The 22,270-nt window shown below is 40.6% G+C and overlaps 1 protein-coding gene across 6 annotated transcripts in view; it reads right to left on the reverse strand.

Moving 5' to 3' along the window:
• The window catches only part of ESRRG (estrogen related receptor gamma), a 227,426-nt gene extending 205,507 nt beyond the window's left edge, over positions 1-21,919 (reverse strand). The window contains exons 1-2 of one of the 6 annotated variants that reach the window (XM_066595069.1): positions 21,551-21,919; positions 15,394-15,471 (exon numbers count right to left, since the gene is read on the reverse strand). In XM_066595069.1, coding sequence (XP_066451166.1) covers positions 15,394-15,471; positions 21,551-21,606 — 134 coding nt within the window. In that variant the 5' untranslated portion in view covers positions 21,607-21,919. Of the gene's footprint in view, positions 1-15,393; positions 15,472-18,743; positions 18,796-21,546 lie in introns of those variants that run through there. The other 5 variants (XM_066595070.1, XM_066595071.1, XM_066595075.1 and 2 more) reach the window with 5 other exon arrangements.
• Between the last annotated feature and the right edge of the window lie 351 nt (positions 21,920-22,270).

Below are 22,270 nucleotides of genomic sequence, written 5' to 3' on the forward strand. Positions count from 1 at the left end.
ACAAGGGATTAGGTAGGTATATACAGTATATTTGTACACGTCACATCCACACGGTGAGGTATATAGTACGTGAAATGTAGATGATGGTGAAGAAGATTTTTTTAAAAATTCCACCTTAAGGGAAAAAAAAACAAAAAAAAACATTCTGGCTTTTTCAAGACATATTTTTTGAAATGGAGATGGTTGTAAGCAAGTCAAAAATGTCCACCTTAAATCTGGATTCACACGAGCAGATGCGTATTTTTTTGCATTAAAAACGTGTCTATTGAAATTGAAAGGTGCTATTTTCTGCGTATTGCGCGAACACAAATACGTTAGTGCGAGCCCGGCCTAAGGAGGAAGCAAAACAATTCTGTCTCGATCAAGATATATAATAGTACGTTTTTAAATGAAGATGGTTGGGAATGAATCAAAAATGTTCAACCTTAGGGCACCTTTCATATATTTCACAACGCGGAATTACCGGTAAGATTCTGCTATTTTCAATTCCGCATCCAAAATCCGCACATTAGCAGCGCAGACTTTGGTGCTGAACACAGCAGGGCATATTCTGCGATGTGTCAAAGGTCTTTACGGAGAAAGCAAAAAATTCTGTCTCTATGAAGGTAAATTCATGAATTTTTTGAACACAAGATAGTTGTGAACAAATCAAAAAAATAGACTTTAAGGTGGAAGCAAAAAACCCCAAAAAACTTCGTCTCTATGAAGAAATGTAATCGGATTTTTGAAATGTAGATAGTTGTGAAAGAATCAAAAATTTTGACCTTAAGGAGAATTTTTTTTTTTTTTTATCTCTACGAAGATACTTATTTTAAAATCAAGATAGTTCTGAACAAATCAAAAAATCTGTCCGAAGGAGGCAAAAAAACCCCCAAAACATTTGTTTACGATGTCGGCGATACATATTGTCCTGAATGCTTGGAAAATGTGTTACTATGTTTAGGATTTTGAATCGGTCTTTATTTAGCCGCTCTTTGGTAACCCGGTGACAGATGGACCGGCGACCCTGTTAGCCAAGATGACTTCACTCATGTCACATCACTGACAGCTACACCCACTGGGGGCACCTCCTCTACACCTCCTATATGAAGGGGTTAACTTATCTGAGGAGCTCACGGTTAGCAGCCCCTCCAGCCTTCCATAACTGATCCCATAAGCCAAATGTATTCTTTGAAGATGTTTTCATAAACCAAAAATTACCAATCGACTCTAGAAGTACATTTTTGGGGCAGGAGGTAACAAGCGGCCTGCAAACTATTCTGTCATCTGTGTAAGTTACAGGGGCAGAGCACCATCCGCGAGCCGGCAGGAAAAGAGAAGCTAGAATAGGAGACGTTCATGAATACCATTGCGAGGCGCATTTTGGAATTACAAAAGTGACCCAAATCGGGCCGAATTTATAAAAAATGGCGTACGTCTGCTACAGCCAGCACAAACGAAGGGGTGATTTTTCTCCTGGCACTACGACTCGCATACAACTGTTGAGCTGTAAAGATAACTTTGTGGGAAATTCACTAAGCCCAGTATTTCGAATGCGGGTCTTAGTATAAGTTCTCCCGCTGCACCTTAAGTATTAGACTCATCTGGCGCCTAGATAGAAATGTACGACATGTCCAACCTGGCAAACGTCTCTGGCATAAATTATACATAGTCCGGGGTGGCAGCGCTCCTCCTGACAAGCTCTTTTTGGAAAAGTGGTGAGGCCGGTGCAAGAAGCCAAAAAGTTGCAAATTTTGCTCAAGAGACTTGAGTCTCAGAATCTCGCGCACAACTCACTTCGGGCGTGGAAATGCAGCCTGAAGCCGGATACAGACGAACGTAGAAAAACACAACGGACTTCAAAAGGCGTGACTTTCATATGTCATCAATTTGTAAACCGTATTTGCCTCCATTTTTTATTATTTTTTATTGAGCAAATACTGATCCGTATTTACCCGGTAGAAGAGAAGACAAATACGTTTTGTGGGTCGCCTTTTTTTATTCACACATTTTCTATGGGTTTTTCCTTTTTTTTCTATAGAGAAGCCGATGCAAGCGAGTCCTTTTTATAAAATTGCCACATTTTTTACAGTGCTTTTCTTTACATTTTTTACTATTTTTTTCTTTCACCCCACGCAGCACATTTGTGATGTTTTTCTGCACTTTTGACACTTTTTGTGTCAGTGTCATTTTTCACACATTTTCCAAAATGCTTCTCTATAGGACTAGAAAAAAAGCATGAAAAACACGTTAAAAATGCCTGCATAAAAGCCACCCAGAAAATGCTTGTAAAAAACATGAGAAAAGTAAAAAAAAACAAAAGGCGAGGCCTGACACTAATTTGGCGCCTGCCACATCCCCCGCTCTTTAGGACCATTTGCTTAGTGAATTTCCTCTAAGTCCTGATGAAAGAAAGGTTTACATGACTTTCCACCGACAGCCTCGGAACGGCTCTACAAATCAGCAGACGGACGGTTCATAGAAAACATTTATTTTTTTGCTTGATCTAGATTCTTTAATTTCCAAGAAACCACATCTGTGGGGGCTCAGTCACACGGGGGCTCAGTCACACGGGGATTCAGTCACACGGGGGCTCAGTCACATGGGGGCTCAGTCACACGGGGGCTCAGTCACACGGGGGCTCAGTCACAAGGGGGCTCAGTCACACGGGGGCTCAGTCACACGGGGGCTCAGTCACACGGGGGCTCAGTCACATGGGGGCTCAGTCACACGGGGGCTCAGTCACACGGGGGCTCAGTCACACGGGGCCTCAGTCACACGGGGGCTCAGTCACACGGGGGCTCAGTCACAAGGGGGCTCAGTCACACGGGGGCTCAGTCACACGGGGGCTCAGTCACACCGGCGTTTTTACACGTGTTTATTCACGCGTAAAAACATTCGCACTGCGTGCGTCGAAAAAATTCGCACCTACAAAAGATAGAACATATAGGAGGCAATGGACGCGGTCACGCGTTTTTTTTTTTACTGCGTGCAGTGCAAATATTTTTACGCGCAAATAAACACACGTAAAAACGCCTGTGTGACTGAGGCCTAAGGCTGCTTCATGTGAGCGTATCTCAGTGTGTGCGAAAATCCTGCACGCAGAACGCAAGAATAGAACCCTTTTTTGTGCGCACAATTCTCGCAGGCGCAAGAAAATAGGACCTCCTCTGTTTTGTACACATTTGCGCACCAAAAAGGCCCTATGGTCTATGGGAGGTGTGAAAAGGCGCACATATGTATCGGCGGGTATGAGCAAAACGCTGTGTGTACCCATGAACACTGGCACCTCGTTTAGCCTAACAGCCATTGACATCAGGGGGTGATTTCCCCGCCAATGTGAACTAGCGGTGCCTGTGCAAATGCGCATGGTATCTGCGCAGGCGCATGCAAGCTACCCTCGTTCTCTGCGCCTCTGCCCTTTATCTTCTTCCCCCAGTGGTGGGCTGCATCTTCCTCCCTAACTGATTGGATTTTAACTTTCCCCTATTAGTGAAGGGTTAAGTACTTGCAGCTGCAGCGATGAGTTTGCACAGAGGACTGTTTAGTAAGCGCAGGGACCTCTATGTGGCTGCAGACGGGCGAGGGGCGGGTGGTTTCTGTTTTTAGTGTATACTCTGCTGCTCTCTTAATCCTGTTTCATGTAGTTCACACCTGCTGCCGACTAGCTGCCTGCTGAAGACTTGTGGTTCTGAAGCGCCGGCTGTGCCTTGTAGATGCCTAGAGCTGCAGCTCAGCTCCTCTTGGAGATAACATGTAGATTAGCCGAATTAACGTCCCGAACCGCCCCCCCTTCCCCCGGCTTCTATACAACTTTTTACATTATACCAGCCATTAGTGACGAGCGGAATTTTGAAAAGTTTGGTTCAGCTGATTCAGCAAAAAAGTTAAGTTCAGTCCATTCAAACCGAAGCAGAACTTCACGAATACCCCGAAGGCCTTATTACATGGGGGGTTTACGAGGCTAATTTAGCTGCAATAGGAAATCACGGCCGCCAGAAGCCTTGGATCCTAATGCATTCATTCACATGGCCGATTATTATCCACCGAAAAACATATGTCCGGCCGGCAGACATTGGATAGCAGCGGGCTAATACGCCGGCCAATGTCTTGATGCAACCGGAAAAGATAGCTCCCGCCTTATCTTTTGGCTGCGATCAGCCGGCAGCTCCCATAGGCTTCTATGGAAGCTGCCGACAAAAGGAAGGAGTTTAGCAGCGGCTAGCACTGCAAAACTATGTCAGCTGGCTCTATTGAGCCACTTGAAGGATCTCTCGGCCGTGTGAATGGGAGAAAATGTGAGATGCGATCTTTGCCCACAATGCGGATGGGCGAAATCACAACGGTCGAGTGAAAAGGGCCTAAAACTGGTGTAAAACACTTTCTAAGACCGGCTTCAGGCAAGCAGAAGAGTATTTGCAGAATGAATTATACTTTTTTGCACGTGCATCGACGTCTATTTTGCGGTCTTTTTCTAAACACAAGGCATTTGCGCACGCCAAAAAAAGAGCAGTGATGCTAATTAGTCTAATGAGTTTGAGATGCGTCCTTATTCCTGCGCAATTCTGCAATGTTTCATGCGTCTCCTGGCATATTGTGCTTCCCCATTGAATTCTATGTGGACTGTGGTGCTCAGGAAAATAAAGCTTGAGCAATGGGTTATATTCACTAAGCATTAAACGGGCACATTGTGCGTGTGTACAAACGCCCACGTGAGGCCCAAGAGCCGTAATAGCTCCGCATTGCACTCCCAGGTCCCCTAGGAATGTATCAAAGTATTTTTAAGTTGTTTTTAAATTAAATTCAATGAAGAAGAAGAAGAAAAAAAGGAGGAGAAAGAAAGGAAAAAAAGAATGGCACACGATCGTGTTTCCTTCCTCCTCTTCTTCTTTTTCTTCCTTCTATTTCCTTCTTCTCCTCCTTTTTTCCTTCTTCTTTTAGTTGATTCGTCTGAAACAAACAGCCTGACATTTGGGTTCGTGCCAAACCGAACTTTTAGGAACGTTTGACCTTAAAAAGAGGTCCGCTGTTTGAGTTACTCCAGACTTCCAGCCTTCTTCTTCTACGGTCTTCAGGTTTAGCACGGTGAGAGACTGATTTGTAGTGACTGTGGGTAACTACCTCCAACTCCTCCATTAATGTCCACGTGGATCTGATAAACAACAACGGAATTTCTACTGTTATGGGAAGAGGACGCAGCTACAGGAGGGCGTACATGTCCATTGTGGGCCAGCAGGGGTGCCAACAAGCCACTAAGTCTTGGGCATGGTTAACTATATTGGGCATTGAATGAAGGCTTCTTTTAGACGTCTCAATCTCAGCGGATTAACGATTAACTGGCCTTTGAAGGGGACAACTGAGACATTATGGGACACAAAGCATCGGTCATACAGTCCTTCCTCACCCATACTGCTTCATCGTTAAATGATGAATTTTTTGTGCCACATGAAAGATGTGATGACCAGATGAATGGGGGGTGGAATGGGGGGGGGGGGTGTACAATGCATTGGAAAGCTTATAACCCGAACGTTGTATCATCTGATGGGATGTCTTAGGCTGCAGTCAAGATAACGACATAGACATTAGCTTTGGGATTGATGTCAATGGATCCTTCCAAAAAAAAAGAGTCTATGACCATCTACATTTTGTAAGAACTACATTGGGTCACCCATGAAAAAGGGAAGACTAGTCTTTTCCTTGTGAATCATCATCTAGTTTATGATTAGACATGGACAATGGTAATTTTTCTATACTGTACCCATAAATCCACAAAATCAAGAGCATATGCCATAGCTGGTTTTCAATGAGTGCCCCCTAGTGGCAGCACATGCTTGAGTATAGTAACGGCATAAAACAAAAATGTTTTATCTACACATGCAGCAGTGTTGAGTTTGCTATTTCTCATCATAGTCCGTGACACGATGATATGCTGCCGGTTGCCTAGTTATTTCAATAGGGCTACTGGCAAAGCTTCACAATCATGGTGACTCGGTGAGTTACAGCAGTGTTCATGTAAAGTTGTTAAATGACGATGTCAGCTCTCCAACATCTATATAGATGTCACGCATGAAAGCAGCATAGAAAAGTATGTGGTTATCTACTGTCCACCTAGAAACCGAGAAGCTAAAGCCATGCTGCTGTGGGTTATAACCTACAGGCCATATAGAGTACACAACCTACAGGGTCAGTGTAAGGTAACAGAGGGCACTTCGCTTCCTGGTCTATGTCACATTGTAAAAGGAAGCAATAGAGACAAATATGTTACATGAGTGCTTGATAAAGGCCTTTGTCTGGGTTCAGTTATAGAAAGTATCAAGCCCTTCGAGGGGTTAACATGGAGTGGGTGTTATTGAAGGGAATACACCATAAATCTTGTCATCTGATTCTGGACAGGGCAACTTTTTTAACAAACAAACCATTTTTTAACCTTATTTTGTAGACGATGATGCACAATATAGGTCCTCGACCTCCAGACTATTAGAGTCAATGATCAAACTTGAGGGTTAATGACCTCCAAATGATATACAAAGGAGGGGCGTCCTATCAGGTGCTGACAGCTTATTGCAAATTCTAATCTATAGGCATTAAATCCCAAGAGCAGATCTGAGGTTCTCAGTTAGGTCTCAATAAAGCTTTGAAATGCGGAATTTAACATTTATGAATTTAAGATTACGTTCATGATTTCATTTTCATGTAAAAACACAAAAAAAAAATTGTGAACTTTTTGAAAATAATTCACTACAAATTAGAACATGATTTCAAAACAGAAAGAACTCCACATATAAAGACACAATAAGATATCTCACAGGATGAGGACACAAGTAGTAAATGTAGCCCCATGAATACACAGAAGGCATTGGTTTAACATCCTAAGAGCGGATATTATCTCAGACGAGTCGGTCTGCTCTGCGCCACCAGTGGATCTGATTGTCAAAGAGTTAAAATGGTCAGGTTTAGTTGGGAGGACAACATGATATTATTCACCACCACGTAGAACTTGTTCTGGCTGTACTAATAAAGTTTGATTAATCATCTCCAAACTAGGCGTAGAAAAAGCATTATGAGCAGAGGGGTAAATCGGGGAGTAGAATGGGAAAGCCGAGTTCACTGTTTTAATTCCAACCTGGTTAAATGTAACAAAAGGAAAGAATACTTGACAGATCTGGACTGGTAAATTAAGTATATTTCAAACTTGGTCTTAGACTTTTGATGAGTTGGTTGTACCAACTAAAGTAATGTTGAGGCACATAGCGGTCTTCTCTAAAAATATAGGAAAGAGTCTAAATAATTCATGATCCTTAATGTCGGGACTTTCTTGAAGATATAGCTACATGACGATAACGTGAGAAACACTCTCTTTACCTGAGCTGAAGGAGCAGCAAAGGTTGGGTTTGCCTTCAACCATCCTAAAGTAAGGTTATTCATGGAGACCTACTTCGTGGCCCATCTCTAAGATGGTCCATCTCTAAGTGGGTCCATAGTGGCTTTAGTTGAAGGTCATTTGTATCAAGAACATAAAACTTTGCTCTTGAAACCTTAATTAAAAGTTGTCTCTGTTTTGGCCAAGTTTTTGTGTTCTGAAGCAGGATAGGCAAGTAAATGGAAACCACTCAAGTCACGGTATGAAATGGTCTGTTGTTTAAAACTGTTACGGACAAGACGTTGGATTCTAGAGCGATCCATACACTTAAAGAGTAAAGGATTTTTGAAGATAGACATTTGGTCAATTTATCATCCTTGACCATTCAGTTTTCTTGTATTCCCCCTGGCCGGCCGTGAGGGATAGAAGAGAGGCAGAGTGTCTTATCGAATCGTATTGATCACAGCGTGTCAGTGATCTAATCAAGAGCAATCAATACTAATCCAAAATCAATCAAAACAGTTTTTACACTATCATTTATCAAATCAGAATGCAACAGCCACTTCCAAGCATAAAATGAAGAAAAATGAGAAATGCGACAGAGAGGAACGGAGACAAAGAGTAAGTAAGGGAAAAGGGAATACAAACAGCCATACGAGTTAAGAAACACTCAAAATTTGTTAACCCCTCCTGATCTGCTCCCAACTATAATGAAGACATTAATCATCCTGTCTGGAGTGTAAATTATAGGTATATGCTAGTGAACCTAAACGCATCTCAGTACGATCACCATGTTAAAGCCAAGTCTAAAGGAATCAAACACAATGGAGATCATGCGGATTAAATATTAGGAATTAAATACTTGTATCGAGACTTTGCTGCATATGGGAAGTGTGCCTGTAATGAGTGGAAATCCCGGTCAGAAGTCCTATATGTGGAGTTAGAAAACCTAAATCTAGCGAAAGAGCAAAAAAAAAGTCTAAAGTCCGTTTCTACCCTCTTAGGATCAGTTTGAGGACCGTATAGTTAAGTACTAATTAAAGGTGTCATTTTAGTTACCTCTCCATGCAGAAGAAAGACCAGTCGCACCAAGTCTGTGTTTAACATGGTTTAATTTTAGTTCTAAGTCACCACAGTGCGTCCATGCTCAATCTGTAATAATTTATGGAGTCGGATCAAGTGGGCAATGGGTAACGCATAATGCAATCAGCTGAGCTGGTAATTCTGCACTGCAGCAAAGTAGACTTTAGCGGAAATACGAGCACACTAGCAAAAAAATGCACCAAGCGGCCACTTGGGTACACTGCAGTAAGCCTCAAGATTCGCCGTGATTACACTACGTTTTTGTTTGCGTTTAGCCTAGTCTAAATCTGCCGGCCAACCCCATCCATTAATATTACACAGCAAATTACATAATATGGTTGAAAAAGGACATATTTAGGCTCAAGCAGGGGAGGGGAGAGAACAGGAATCAAAGAAACTGGGCGAGGGGGTAAATCTACCTCCCCAATACCCCGATCTCCTACAGCAACTGAGAATCTTGGGTCGCCGGTTGGTTGGAATCCCTCCCTTTCAATATGTTGACCCGTCTGATGTTGATGTGTTTTGATCTCTCAAAATCTCTTTGCCTTCTTACTGATCCAACATATTGGAAAAAGTTGTGAACACGGCAAACTTCCAACCTTTCCAGAAAACTATTCACGACTTTTGGACTTACTATGGAACCCAATAACGGCGATGACAGGACCATGCAGGCAAAAGTCTTTAAATACATTTTATATGCGAAGTCCATCTATGTAATGATAAATGGTCCCCGAGTGCCTCACAAATTACATTTGTCATAACGTACTAAACTCAATGCATGTCAATGGCAAAATACCCCCAAATTTACCCAAAATTGAAATCTTTTTTTTTTTTTTAAAGATTCATAATGCCAAAATGTTTCAAGTTTATTTCTGTTTATGTTTTAATACGTTTTAGTCAAAAACGTAATATTTAATTATTTTTGTTAAAGGCTGCAGACCTCTTTCCCCTACCTGGAGGAACGACGAGGGGCGCTCGACCACGGAGTGAGAACCGACATCAGTAAATACATTGTTACAATTTCCTTCTCTGTTCCAGGTTAGATATTGTTGTTGTTTGCCCGCAGATTGGGCTTGTTATTGGACGACAGGTAATCTACCCCACCATTCATGATCCCCCACCACAAAAAGATATTACTCTTTAACTTCAAGAAAAGACCAGCAGCGTCTGAAACGTTCCCTTCTGGTAATGCAGAAAGCATTGGCATTTAACTGCCTTCCCGATAAGACGGTGCCAGTAAAACTGATTATTCTTTTCTTATTCAAAGCATATCAGCATTTCGAAAGCTCTTTCAATCTTATCAGGTGTATGAACAGCGAATTTACTGAAAAACAGTTTGTTCGGCTCCTCTCTCTCTGCGCCAGGCTATCAGATAAACCAAACTAACTAACTGTATTTATACACAATCATACTTAGAATGGAATCAGCAATGTAAACTGCTGATAGTGCGCTGCCGGCAGTGCGCCGGGCGGCATTAGGCTGCGATAGGGGCCAGAGTACATAATAATCTGACGGGACAACCCGGACTAAATTGGATGTATGGAATTAAAAGTCGAAAATAACAAGTCATGGCATTAACTTTACAAAACTATATAAAAAAATATACAAAAAGTCTAATTATTTTAGGTCAAATTTCGACAAAACATTCCAACCACTCCATCTATCGGTAGATTGATAGGTTATGAGTTGGTCCAGGCCTGCCTTCCCTCAATGTCACGAATTCATGCCTTAATTCATTAATACGTAGCAAACTGTAATAAAACTGTGATTCAGTTATTAAAATGTTGGATATTTTTGTGTTTTTTATGTCTTTCCCCACCAAACATCACTTTCGCATATCATGATGGACAATTGTGTTCGTGTTAGCCTATCAGCTCAGCCCGTGGATAGCACTGGCCACACAATATAGAAATCACTAATTAGTTATTAAAAAACTATCTGGGAAAAATACATTTTAAAAATCAAAAATGTGCCCAATTCTCCTCCCATTCAATCAGTCGGATGCCATGAGGAATTCTTCCTTCCCTCCATGCTTTTCTCTGTCTCGATGCCTCTCGTGTCGTAATCTTAAAAAGATTCGCTGTTATTGCCAGTTACATTACAGAAAGTGACATGTTTTCACATTTTCTTCGCAGCTACGCTCTCTGGAACAAAACTGCTAAATAACACTGATCCTTTCTGTTTCTGCACTCAGCGCGGTGATGACTTGTTAGCTGACATTATCTGGAATGCGCCTGATTCTAAGAATTACTGTACAGATAAATCCTTGCATAGCGTTACCGTTCTCCTTAACCCATGGCTGGGGTACGATTAACTCTTGGGGCGGACAATCAAACAAAAAACAATAAAAAAAATCTCTAAGGCATTGCACAAAATCGACATCATTGTTGCCAGTGCCACCGTAGGCAGACGTCCACAAAGCCCTCCCCAGGAGATGTTGGTATATTGGTGATGAAGTGCCTACTCAGTAACAAACATTTTTTCAAAAAGTTCAATGTGCGACATCATGAAAATACTTCATACTAAAGAATCTACTATATTGCGGTATAATATTGTCAGGGGTGGCGAGGGGTCAGCAAGGCTGTACCCTTCCCATATCTATGATGGCAGTCATATATGTCCTTTTGGCCATTTGCTAAACATGTTTCATAAGAGGTGCAAATGTTCCAAGCATTGTACGGCCCTGACCAATCATTAACAGTAACATAACATTCATTGTTATGTGATCGGCCTAAATGTCCATCGACATCCCAGCTTTATATCATTTCTGTGTTTCAAGGGCAAAAAAAAAAAAAAATCAAAAAATTTTAAAAAAAAATTGAAACTAAAAAGTTATTGCTTTGAACAGAAATCCCCATTATAACCCCGATAGAAATATTTTGTTTTGTTTTCTGAGGAAGCATAAAGACATCACATCAAGTTCAGTGTTATTGCAAATGTGGATGTTTTCTGTCTGGAGCAACCGAGACTGCAGGGGAAAGGATGGATAACATTTTTGGAAAAAGAGAGAACAGGATATGGCACCTTCAACATCCTGTTTCATCCCGGGGATCACATGACTATTAGTGATCGGTTTAGGCATGAGGGTCATTGGGATGAGAAAGAACAAAGCCAACCCTTAGTGGGAAAATGCAACTTAACATCAACCGCAAATAACATGTTAGGTTTTACAATAATTAACAGAAAAAATAAAATAATACCCCCCCCCCCCCCCCGATGTATTCCCAAGAATAATGAAATTACTAAAGAAATCTTGAGGAAATTGAAAAATGTTGAAAAAGTACAGATTTCAAAAATAAGTGAGAAAACCCTCGACTCATTAAGGGCTTCCATATAAATGTAGAGTCCTGCACTGCTCCCCTGTATTCAGGACGCGGCCGGCCCAACTTCACACGCAAACATAGAGGAATTTTTAATTTTTTTATGAATTTAATTTTTTTTTTATTTCATTAAAAGATTTTAGTTTTTATTTTCCTAATCTGGGGACAAGTTCTGCTATTCCTGTTTCCCCGCATCCATCTTCATGCACCTTCTTGCATCGGGTCTGTTTTTCTATTTGCTACATTTTTTACGTCTGAATATATCTAACAAAATAATAACTGTTTAATACAAAAACATTTCGTCTTATTTAATAGAAATGTCCCCATCCGCCCTTCTATCTGCTACCGTTAGTGGATCTCTTCGCTTAGGCAAATAAACTGGGATTCTCAGGTAGAGCCCCAGCTCGGTGAATGAGAATTGGCAGTCACGTGCCCTATGCATGACCCCAAGACAAATGTTTTCAACGTGAGACTAATGAATTGGTTTTACAGTAAATGTTATGCATTGCACGCACCCGCGGCAGTGAAGGGGTTATTGCATTTTCAGCTTGAAATGCACGACTGCTTCGCTTTGACCTTCTGACTGCAAAGTTAATGCAGTGAATTTTTTCTAATTTGTTTGCCTATGCCATGTATTGTGTGCTGCTGCTGGAGGCTTGTGGCGTTCGCTTGTGTATTTTTGCTTTTTTTGTTATATTTACTCAGGCCGATTGCAGGTAAAGCTCGTGGCCGACGTCTTAGAATTGCGGTCTGTTAAAGGCGGTTGAGAATAGATCCGTTAATGGAGCCGTGGCACCACTGCTGACCAACATATCAGCCTCTACATCTTGGTCAATTGTTGTTTCAGCATCTGTGACACAAGGGGCCAAATGACAGATGAGACAGGTGTCATTCGAACTAATGTAATCCAGTGATGGGCTACCTAATGTGACCGGCCGCCACCGGGGCGTAATCCCAAGTCTAATAATTTGATATTATGTCTTTATTCGTTATTTTATAATTCCCACCCAAATCCTCTTGGGATTCGGAATGTAACTGTATAAGAGGCACACGGGTCGTGGTTAGCGGTCCGGCTGGAAACCAAAAACTATAAAACTATATAATAATACAATTCTTTTTGTGAAAGGCCTAAAATGTTTGCAGGATTCGGTGCCGCTTTAGTATTTTTTGTTTTCAGGGTCCGGCCTCATCCATATTAATTTGTTTAGCCTAGAAAGATTCTTAACCGACTGCTAATTTGTACCTCACCGTAAATCGTTCAGTCGCTTCATTACATAACCACGCTGCATTTTAGAATATACATTCTGTGACTATTGCCCATAAGCCCCCCATTCTTAAAGGGAAATTGTTGCGAACTCTACATAGGAAAAGATGGGGCGCCAAATGTTTATTGTCAAGCGGTAAAAATATTTATTTACGATCACCGAGGACGCGGCAGCATATGGCGATAAAACAATCCCACCGATACATACACATATGCTTGTGTCTATATTTCAAAAAGTTGCAAAAAAAGATTACAGGGGTCAACACAATCCTTAAAGCCTTAATGGAATTTTTTTATTTTATTTACCGGCACATCGGAAAAGTGTAACATATTTCAAATGATACAATTTATTACTAGCTGCTACCATACAGCAATGAGGGCAATATGTGAGCACAAGGCATTATGGGCAATCGGCATTGTGGGGCAGCTACTTTTTCACTACTGTATCAGTATGCAAAGACCCTAAAAACTTTTCTTTTTGACTGACAATTTGAGAAGGAAGAGAAACGGCGGAGTCCTGTCTAGTTTACATTTTCACACTTCATTACATGGGAAGCACAAGTGCTGCTAACAGATGGGCACCCTCTTTTGAAGGGCTGACAGGGGAAAATATAACAGGCCTATTTAGTGTGCAGACAATTCTCTTATTCGTAATTGAACTGGTACCTCTTTATAATGTGGAGAAACAATAGAAAACACACTGATAGATGCAGAAATCAAAGGGTTCCGCATACGAGGGTTATTTCATCTTCCGGACGCCCAATTGTCTCGCAATTATTTATTTTGTTTATTAGATGTTTTTGTTTTTTTTCATTTGTTTCTCTTTTTAAGCCCTTTAAAGTAACAGATCCTGAATTATGCGGGTCAGAATTAGTCAATTCAGATAAAATGGACAATTTTTGTATTTTTGTATTTTTTGTATTTTTTTTAATTTGTCCTATCATAAGCGGATTATCCTATTTTATGACGAACGCCCAACACCCTTCTCTATCCAGACCACCAACAATCTCTGCTGTGCTCCTCTCCGAATATATATCATCAGTGCTTTTTGTTTTAATTAAGCCTTCTCCTCGCTCCTGATATAGATGGATATTCAGTCGCTCACAATGTGTCACAGAGAAGCATCTCTCATCCTGTTCGCAGCGCTGCTGATGATCACTATGGTCTACTAAATATGCAGCCTGACCCCCACTCAGTGACAACAGCTGATGTTTTTGACCCACTGAGATGTGAGATGTCAAGTAAATTAAAACATAGTGTTTCGGCTCCGCTGATAAATATGCAGGGTTTTTTTTTTTGTTTTGGTTGATAATTAGCTTTGAAGTGAATTTCCCTCCATTCTTTGCAAAAATATATATTTTTAATCCGCTGTGAATTATTATAATTTCTATATATATTAAATTCCTACGATTCGATGACCAATAGCGAGTCAACTCCTCAATTGTCTATAAAAGGCATGACTGGAGAGCATAGAATACCTCCCTAACCCAAATATCAAACAGTTGGAGGTTCTCTTGGATTTGGGACTCTGATTGTCTGTATGATGTGATAACTTCATGCCGCCTGTGCACCGGCGTTCTCCCCATGACACATACACCAAATTCTAGTCTTTTCTGATAAACGTATTTCATTGTAGATAAACTGGGAGCAACAATAAAAAAACAAAGCAGAATTTCCAATAATAATCAAATCTCAGAAATCATGCGAGTTCCATAATGCAAAGAAAGGCGGCCATAGCAAAGCATGCAGAAAAGAAATAATAATGGCATGTGATGGCGGGCGCCTAACGAGGGCTTCTGCGTCCAATATTGTTATTTTTGGCATAATGTTTGCGATGTAAATAATTTGGTAAACTCTCTTTATTGTATCGCTGACTGTGATCCGTGTTTACTGTATGAAGGGCAATCTGTTCTATACAATCTGATGCTCCACTTGTTTTAGGCTGCCGATGAAGATGGAAGCCTTGTTGTGTCGGCAGGATGTTGACTGCGAACGCCAGCGATGGCCAAATATTGTCCGCAATGTTTTTTAAAAAACTGTAGGTAAATTTAGAGAGAAGCATCGGGATGACATCCCTGCATGGAGGAGTATTGACGGCTCAGAGGGAAGCTGGAGCGACAACACCAGAAACAGATGTGGGGAGGAGAAGAGTTCTTCTATCTCTGCTTCTAGAGTGGGGGGTCAAAGAAACAATTTGGGGTGCGTGGGGGGGTCAATATGCAGAAAGAGCAACTTAACATGTGAGTACTAAGCATGAAGGGCCGGAGGTGTGCAGCGTGAGCCATGAAATAAAGCAAAAACAGGTAAAAGAAAAAAGAAACAAAACATGGCAAAATAGAATAAGGCATCACATAGAGCAAAAAAAGGAAAAAAACAGACGGTCCTACCATGAAGGTAAGGTTTTATTTTCAGAAAAAGAGTTCGTCCTCACATTTACACCATGTCTGTGTACATAAACCATTTCCCTAAGATAGAGATAAAAGAATTCTATCAGTTGTCGGGGGAAATGCCTAAAAATACAGAAGTCAAAAAATGATAAGAAAATAAAAAAAGAACATTTACTGCATTACTTAAGAAGAAGCATTAAATAACAGGTAAATATTCTCTGTATCAGGCATGCTGGTGATATAAGGTAGGGCTATGTCAGAGCACAGGCTCAGCGAGAGATACAGCCATATACACCGGCAGCTAGAATGTACTATACAACATACATACATACATACATACATATATATAGATGTACTATACAACATACATACATACATACATATAGATGTACTATACAACATACATACATACATACATATAGAATGTACTATACAACATACATACATACATACATACATACATACATATAGAATGTACTATATACCATACATACATACATACATACATACATATGGAATGTACTATATAACATACTTACATATAGATGTACTATACAACATACATACATATAGAATGTACTATATACCATACATACATACATACATACATATGGAATGTACTATATAACATACTTACATATAGATGTACTATACAACATACATACATATAGATGTACTATACAACATACATACATACATACATATAGATGTACTATACAACATACATACATACATACATATAGATGTACTATACAACATACATACATACATATAAATGTACTATACAACATACATATAGAATATACTATACAACATACATACATACATATGGAATGTACTGTACAACATACATACATACAGGCACAATGTCATCATGTGTGAGGAGGAATAGAATACATATGTGCACAACACTTCCTGCCATGAGGCATCCAGAGCGCACATGTATGTGCTGCATTTATGGCGTTGTCAGCGCTACACCACAAACAGCGCACATACATGATGACATGACTCCCATGCACACAGTAACTGTTATACATAGTGCACATATATGCACAGAATATATATCTAACTGTTGCCCCTATACCTAAACCACATGCGGTATTCACGTGTGCAAAGATGATAACATATAACTATGAGACACAGTACACACATGTACACAACACGATTACATTAACTCTTACCATGATGACGCATACATACAGTGCACATATATGTTACAACTATAGAACATGCAATACACAAGTATGCAAACATGATTTAATATAACTATGAAGCACATATACAGTACACACGTCTGTACAACATGATTGTATGTAACTATTCCCACCATACAACACAGTATACATACACGCACACGTATGTAACTATCCCCACGACACATATGCTGTACACACGGGCACACCACGTTCATATATTTCCACTACACGCATACAGCACACGCGTATACACACCATGTGTTCATATGGAACTGCCATAGGGCACGCAGAGCGGTAACATGTAACTGTCGCATCCTATATACACACTTCCCAACTTTCACAGACCAACATGCAAGCATATCTACACGTGACACAAACGCTGATCTTCACCAGGAAAGTACAGGCAGATAAGAGGAAATAGAGCCCACAGCGCACACAGACAGGGGGCATCACACACCGGACGAGGGGAAGAAGATGTAATGACTAGTTGTGTGTGTCAGGCGGCTGCGACTAAAGGGTGTCACTCCTGCTCTATCAGACACAGAAGGCAGAGAGGAGAAATATTTTACTGTCAGAGCAAATCCAGGACAGCAATTCATTTCTCTCGCATGTACTTCAGGACAATGACAATTTAATACAAGGCTACAGGATGTAAACGCCAACCAAAAAGAGGCTGCGTGCCCAGGCCGGGGTGCCAATGTGACCATGTAGCAAGGTAGGACTGCTAATAATTAGCAACATGGTCAGAGACCTGGGGGGCCGCTACAACCGGGGAGAAGTGCTGGAGGGGCTGCGAGAGAGAACATGCAAAGTACAGATAGAAGCAGATAGATAGATAGATAGATAGATAGATAGATAGATAGATAGATAGATAGATAGATAGATAGATAGATAGATAGATAGGAGATAGATACATAGATAGATAGATAGATAGATAGGAGATAGATACATAGATACATAGATAGGAGATAGATAGATAGATAGATAGATAGATAGATAGATAGATAGATAGATAGATAGATAGGAGATAGATAGATAGATAGATAGATAGATATGAGATAGATAGATAGATAGATAGATAGATAGATAGATAGATAGATATGAGATAGATAGATAGATATGGGATAGATAGATATTCTTCACAATGACATTGTCTTACAACTTGTGTCTCTATGCATATACTTCTGTGTACATATCACACTATGCAAAGCAAGTGAAAGTCTATCTCTTAGTGCTATATCAACTTAGACATATATACTTATACTCATTCAATGTAAAACAATACAACAAATTGAATATATTAAGTGTTCAATCTCAATATACTATCTATCTATCTATCTCATATCTATCTATCTATCTCATATCTATCTATCTCCTATCTATCTATCTATCTCATATCTATCTATCTATCTCCTATCTATCCATCTCCTATCTATCTATCTATCTATCTATCCCATATCTATCTATCTCATATCTATCTATCTATCTCATATCTATCTATCTATCTATCTCCTATCTATCTATCTATCTATCTCATATCTATCTATCCCATATCTATCTATCCCATATCTATCTATCTCATATCTATCTATCTATCTCATATCTATCTATCTATCTCATATCTATCTCCTATCTATCTATCTATCTATCTATCTATCTATCTATCTATCTATCTATCTATCTCCTATCTATCTATCTATCTATCTATCTATCTATCTATCTTTCTATCTATCTTTCTATCTATCTCCTATCTATCTATCTATCTCTCTACCTATCTATCTATCTATCTATTTACAGTACTACTCTAAGACAATAAGAAGAATTTGGGCAAGCAAATTCCCCAAATACCATTGCGAGACCAATACTCTTAACCCCTTTGCACCTACAAGACAACCTCACATAGTTTGGAGTGGACAAGTGTAGCTAGAATCTTCCCTGATGTCAAGATTTAAGCCCCGTCCTTGGAAAGAGATCCCCCTTTAATCCACCTGGCATCTGACTTGTACCCCAACATTTACCACTACTATTTTAAGTATTCCAAGTTTTTACAAAAAGTATCATTTGCTTCACTCCTGCATCCAGAAAATACATCCAACACTTCTACTACAGGTGACGATTTAGCACAGCGAGCCATGCCGACCGCCCAATGCTCACCTGATATGAATCAGTTTGGGGGCAATGTAAAACTTATCGAGTCACCTCATGTCGAAAGCCAAACCTATACGGATACATTGTGCAACAACCAGAACCAGTTTGGGAGATATGGGACAAAAAGAAAAGGGAAAAATTAAAAAGTTGACCCGCAAAAATGTTTACATTTGGAATATAGGAGGAGCGAGGCCATAAGCAGTGATTAAATACAATGCCAAACCCAAGTGTTGGCATTGTGAAGCGATGAATAACTCTCTGCCCCCCCAAGTCCTGCCGTCCATCCGAACTCAAAATGATTGAAAATAAAAACAGCGAAAGGGAAAAGTAGAAGCATCGACTTGTAACTTAAAACACAAAAAACAAAATACACCTTGAAATTTGCACTGCAACTGCAGAAAGACCAACCGTTCTGGGGAAATGAATGGGTATTCACCAGGGCTTTGCTAATAACATGGGTTAATTACAGCTGCAACGCGCTGGGCTCAGTAAATAAAAGAGCACAACCATAAACACATTAAAATGAGCATTCAGCTCCATAAAATAGGAGAAGCTCCCCCGCCAAAAAGACGGAGCTGTCAGGAGGAAATGTAAATGTGGAGGGCGAGATGAGATGGGTTTTTTTCCGCCATGGACTCTAAATTGAACATGGGCAAAAAGAGAAGAGCAGGACTTGGCATTTTTGATTTTGAAGTCTCTATTGTAGCTAGTTAACGGGGAAAGACGGCGGAGAGGACCTCCGAAATATATGCAAGTGTCTAAGATCCATTCCTAACTGGAGGCTTCATTGACACGTCTCTCTCTCTAGGGATCAAACTTTAGGATATAAAAAGTGAAGTAAAGGGAAAGGAAATCAGAGCGGGTAAAGCGCGATCCCGAGATCCCAGCTGGAAACCTGATCACTTAAAAGCAATCACTTAAGATTGTGTACTCATTTATTGTAGCACTAATGTCATCTTATCTTGGCGTCTTGACAGCCGGTAGCCCTTTCCTATCAACCTTACACTTTAAGCCCTTCCTCGTTAACCTTCCTATATCTATCTAGAGATGGAATCAGCCCCCAAACTTTGTACCGACAGAGGCCAATATTCTATACGTAAGAAATATCAATTTTTGCGTCTTGCTCGACTCTTCCCACCGGCTCCTGTGCTTCCCCTTTTTTTTTTCATTTGCCTTTTCCACTTTTCCAACAGCTGTGACAACTGTTAAAACAGTCGGTAAAATTAAGTCAGCTCTGTAATCCTTTAGTCAATGTAACATTTTAATCAGGAGGTAGAAGGAGTTTTATGGAAAGAGCCTACTGTTTCATTCCCCACAGAGGAGATTGACACATATGTCAGAACGGGCCGATACATTTTTATTGCATCTGTTATCTTAATAACGATGGTTTTGTAAAGAAGAAGAAGCAGCGTGTACGTTCAGCTCTGGGGCTTAACTTAGTACATTCTCTCTATCGTAATTCCACCAACCCCGCTCATCGTGGGTCAGAGGCGTTCAAACAAAAATTTCCCCTGGAATTTTTGTAAAGTCCTAAGTTACAAAGTATCAAGTCCATTAGTTACAATGAAGCATCTCCAAACAGACAACAACAATAGATGACTAAATCCTTCATTTATGATTTCCTGTAATCAAAGTAAAGGGGGGTTCGGTACTGTTGCACGTAGAGTGACCCCAGTATTCCATCCATGCACTGTAAGCCTTAGCACCAGAGTCCCTACTCCATCTGACATCTGCACACAGATCATTTCAATGCATCTTCCTTAAGAGGCTTATCTAAAGTAATCATTCAAATTAGCTATAAGAAGGTAAATTTAAGAAAGCTTCAGCAGAGACGGAGCGTTGAGCACACTTTAGGGTTGTGCTGCTCGTAGACCATGGAAGTTTTTCCTTGCACCCTTTTTTTATACTGTCCTATCTACATGGGGAATAGTTGGCGGCGGTAGCGTGCAGCTTAAGTTCTACTCCGCCGGCTGACACAGTCACACATGGTCTTGTGTATTCTTTTTTTTTTTCTCCTTGCATACAATACAAGTCTATCCTGTTCCCACAATGACAGGCGCTGCTAGCATTGTTACAGGGTGGCAGTTTGTTGCAGCTCCACATGACTGACACAAAAGTATCAATGACGAAAAGACATCTCTGTATCTCCCGCTCTGCTCTACACAACTAGAAGAACTACTTAAGAATTCCTCATGCTTCCATAACTCTCCGTCCTGCACGGATCTAATACATTATACAGTATTTCCTAAATACCCCCCTCTCTAAAACTAGCCCGGTTACTCATTGACAAGTGCCTGCCTAGTAGCTAGTTAATGCTTATCCATCTAGAATTCGACTTGAGGGCTGTAACACATTAAATACTTCTCTAAATACGCTTTCTCATTTTCTGCCCCCAAAGCAGCGAGCGAGCGTGTCACTTGTGTGACAGCGGCTGCACATACAACAAGCGTTCTGGTGGTCTGCAGGTTTGTGCACTGTCCAGGGAAGGGGAGGGGGGGATTCTAGGAAAATGTGCTGCACATACACACACAGGAGTGAAACGCCACATTGTAACACTCGGCTCAAAGCTTTTGTGCCAAGTGCCTATTCTTAGTACCTGAATAAGGAAAGAGTGACACACAGCTGTTCCTCGGATGGTGACGGGACTCACAGTGGAAGGTAACGGAACAATTCCACAGTCACACAATTAAAATAACAGCAGCAATCTCCGCACAATAGAGACAAGACAGGCACACAATGATCACTCATGCACTTAGCTCCTACCTGCACAGCAAAGAGAGCAAAAGAAGAAGCAAAAACAGAAAGGTACCTACTCTTCCTCGTAGTGCAGGGAAAAAGACTCTGGAAGGCAAAGTTCTACCGAATCCATGTGCGCCCGGCAACCATAATTTGTGCACCCCAGCTATAAATCAAAGTTTCCTTGTCAGAGGACAGTGCAATTAACACAAATGTTCTCCTGGTGACAAGCCTATAGGCACAGCCAGTTGGGACCAAAAGCTCTCACACTCTCCTAATCAAGGACTTAAAGCCCCGATTGCAGCTTATTAATATGAAGTAGAGCTTTACATATGCAGTCCCTCTGGCCCACTTGGCTACTGGATTGGTGGGAGGATAGCCAATGAAAGAAGGGGAGGGCAGGAGCTGCAACACATTGTGACAGCTAGGCAGGTACTACAGGAGGGGGACGGAGAGCACACTGAAAACTGAGATGGAGAGGGAGATTTCTCCTGAGCTACAAATGTTTCCTTTGGGCTACAGTACAAAGAGGGAATAAAAGGTTCCTCTGTTTGGGCATTAAACGTTTGTTATAACATTAAACACAACTCACCAGAGCCGAATGAAAGAAAGATTTCTTGTCATTTTTTTTTTATTTTTAATTTTTTTTTTTTTTTGTTAACGGGAGCATGAAGTTTTGGGGTTTTTTTTACAATTTTTTACATTTCCTCACTACGTGCCAATTTTTTTTTTCCAAGGCTGATAATCAGGTAGCATTTTATTTTTATAGGACCACCCTGTTTTGATTACATATTTTG

Source organism: Eleutherodactylus coqui, chromosome 3 (assembly GCF_035609145.1).
Source record: "Eleutherodactylus coqui strain aEleCoq1 chromosome 3, aEleCoq1.hap1, whole genome shotgun sequence".
NCBI classification, from domain to species: Eukaryota; Metazoa; Chordata; class Amphibia; order Anura; family Eleutherodactylidae; genus Eleutherodactylus; species Eleutherodactylus coqui.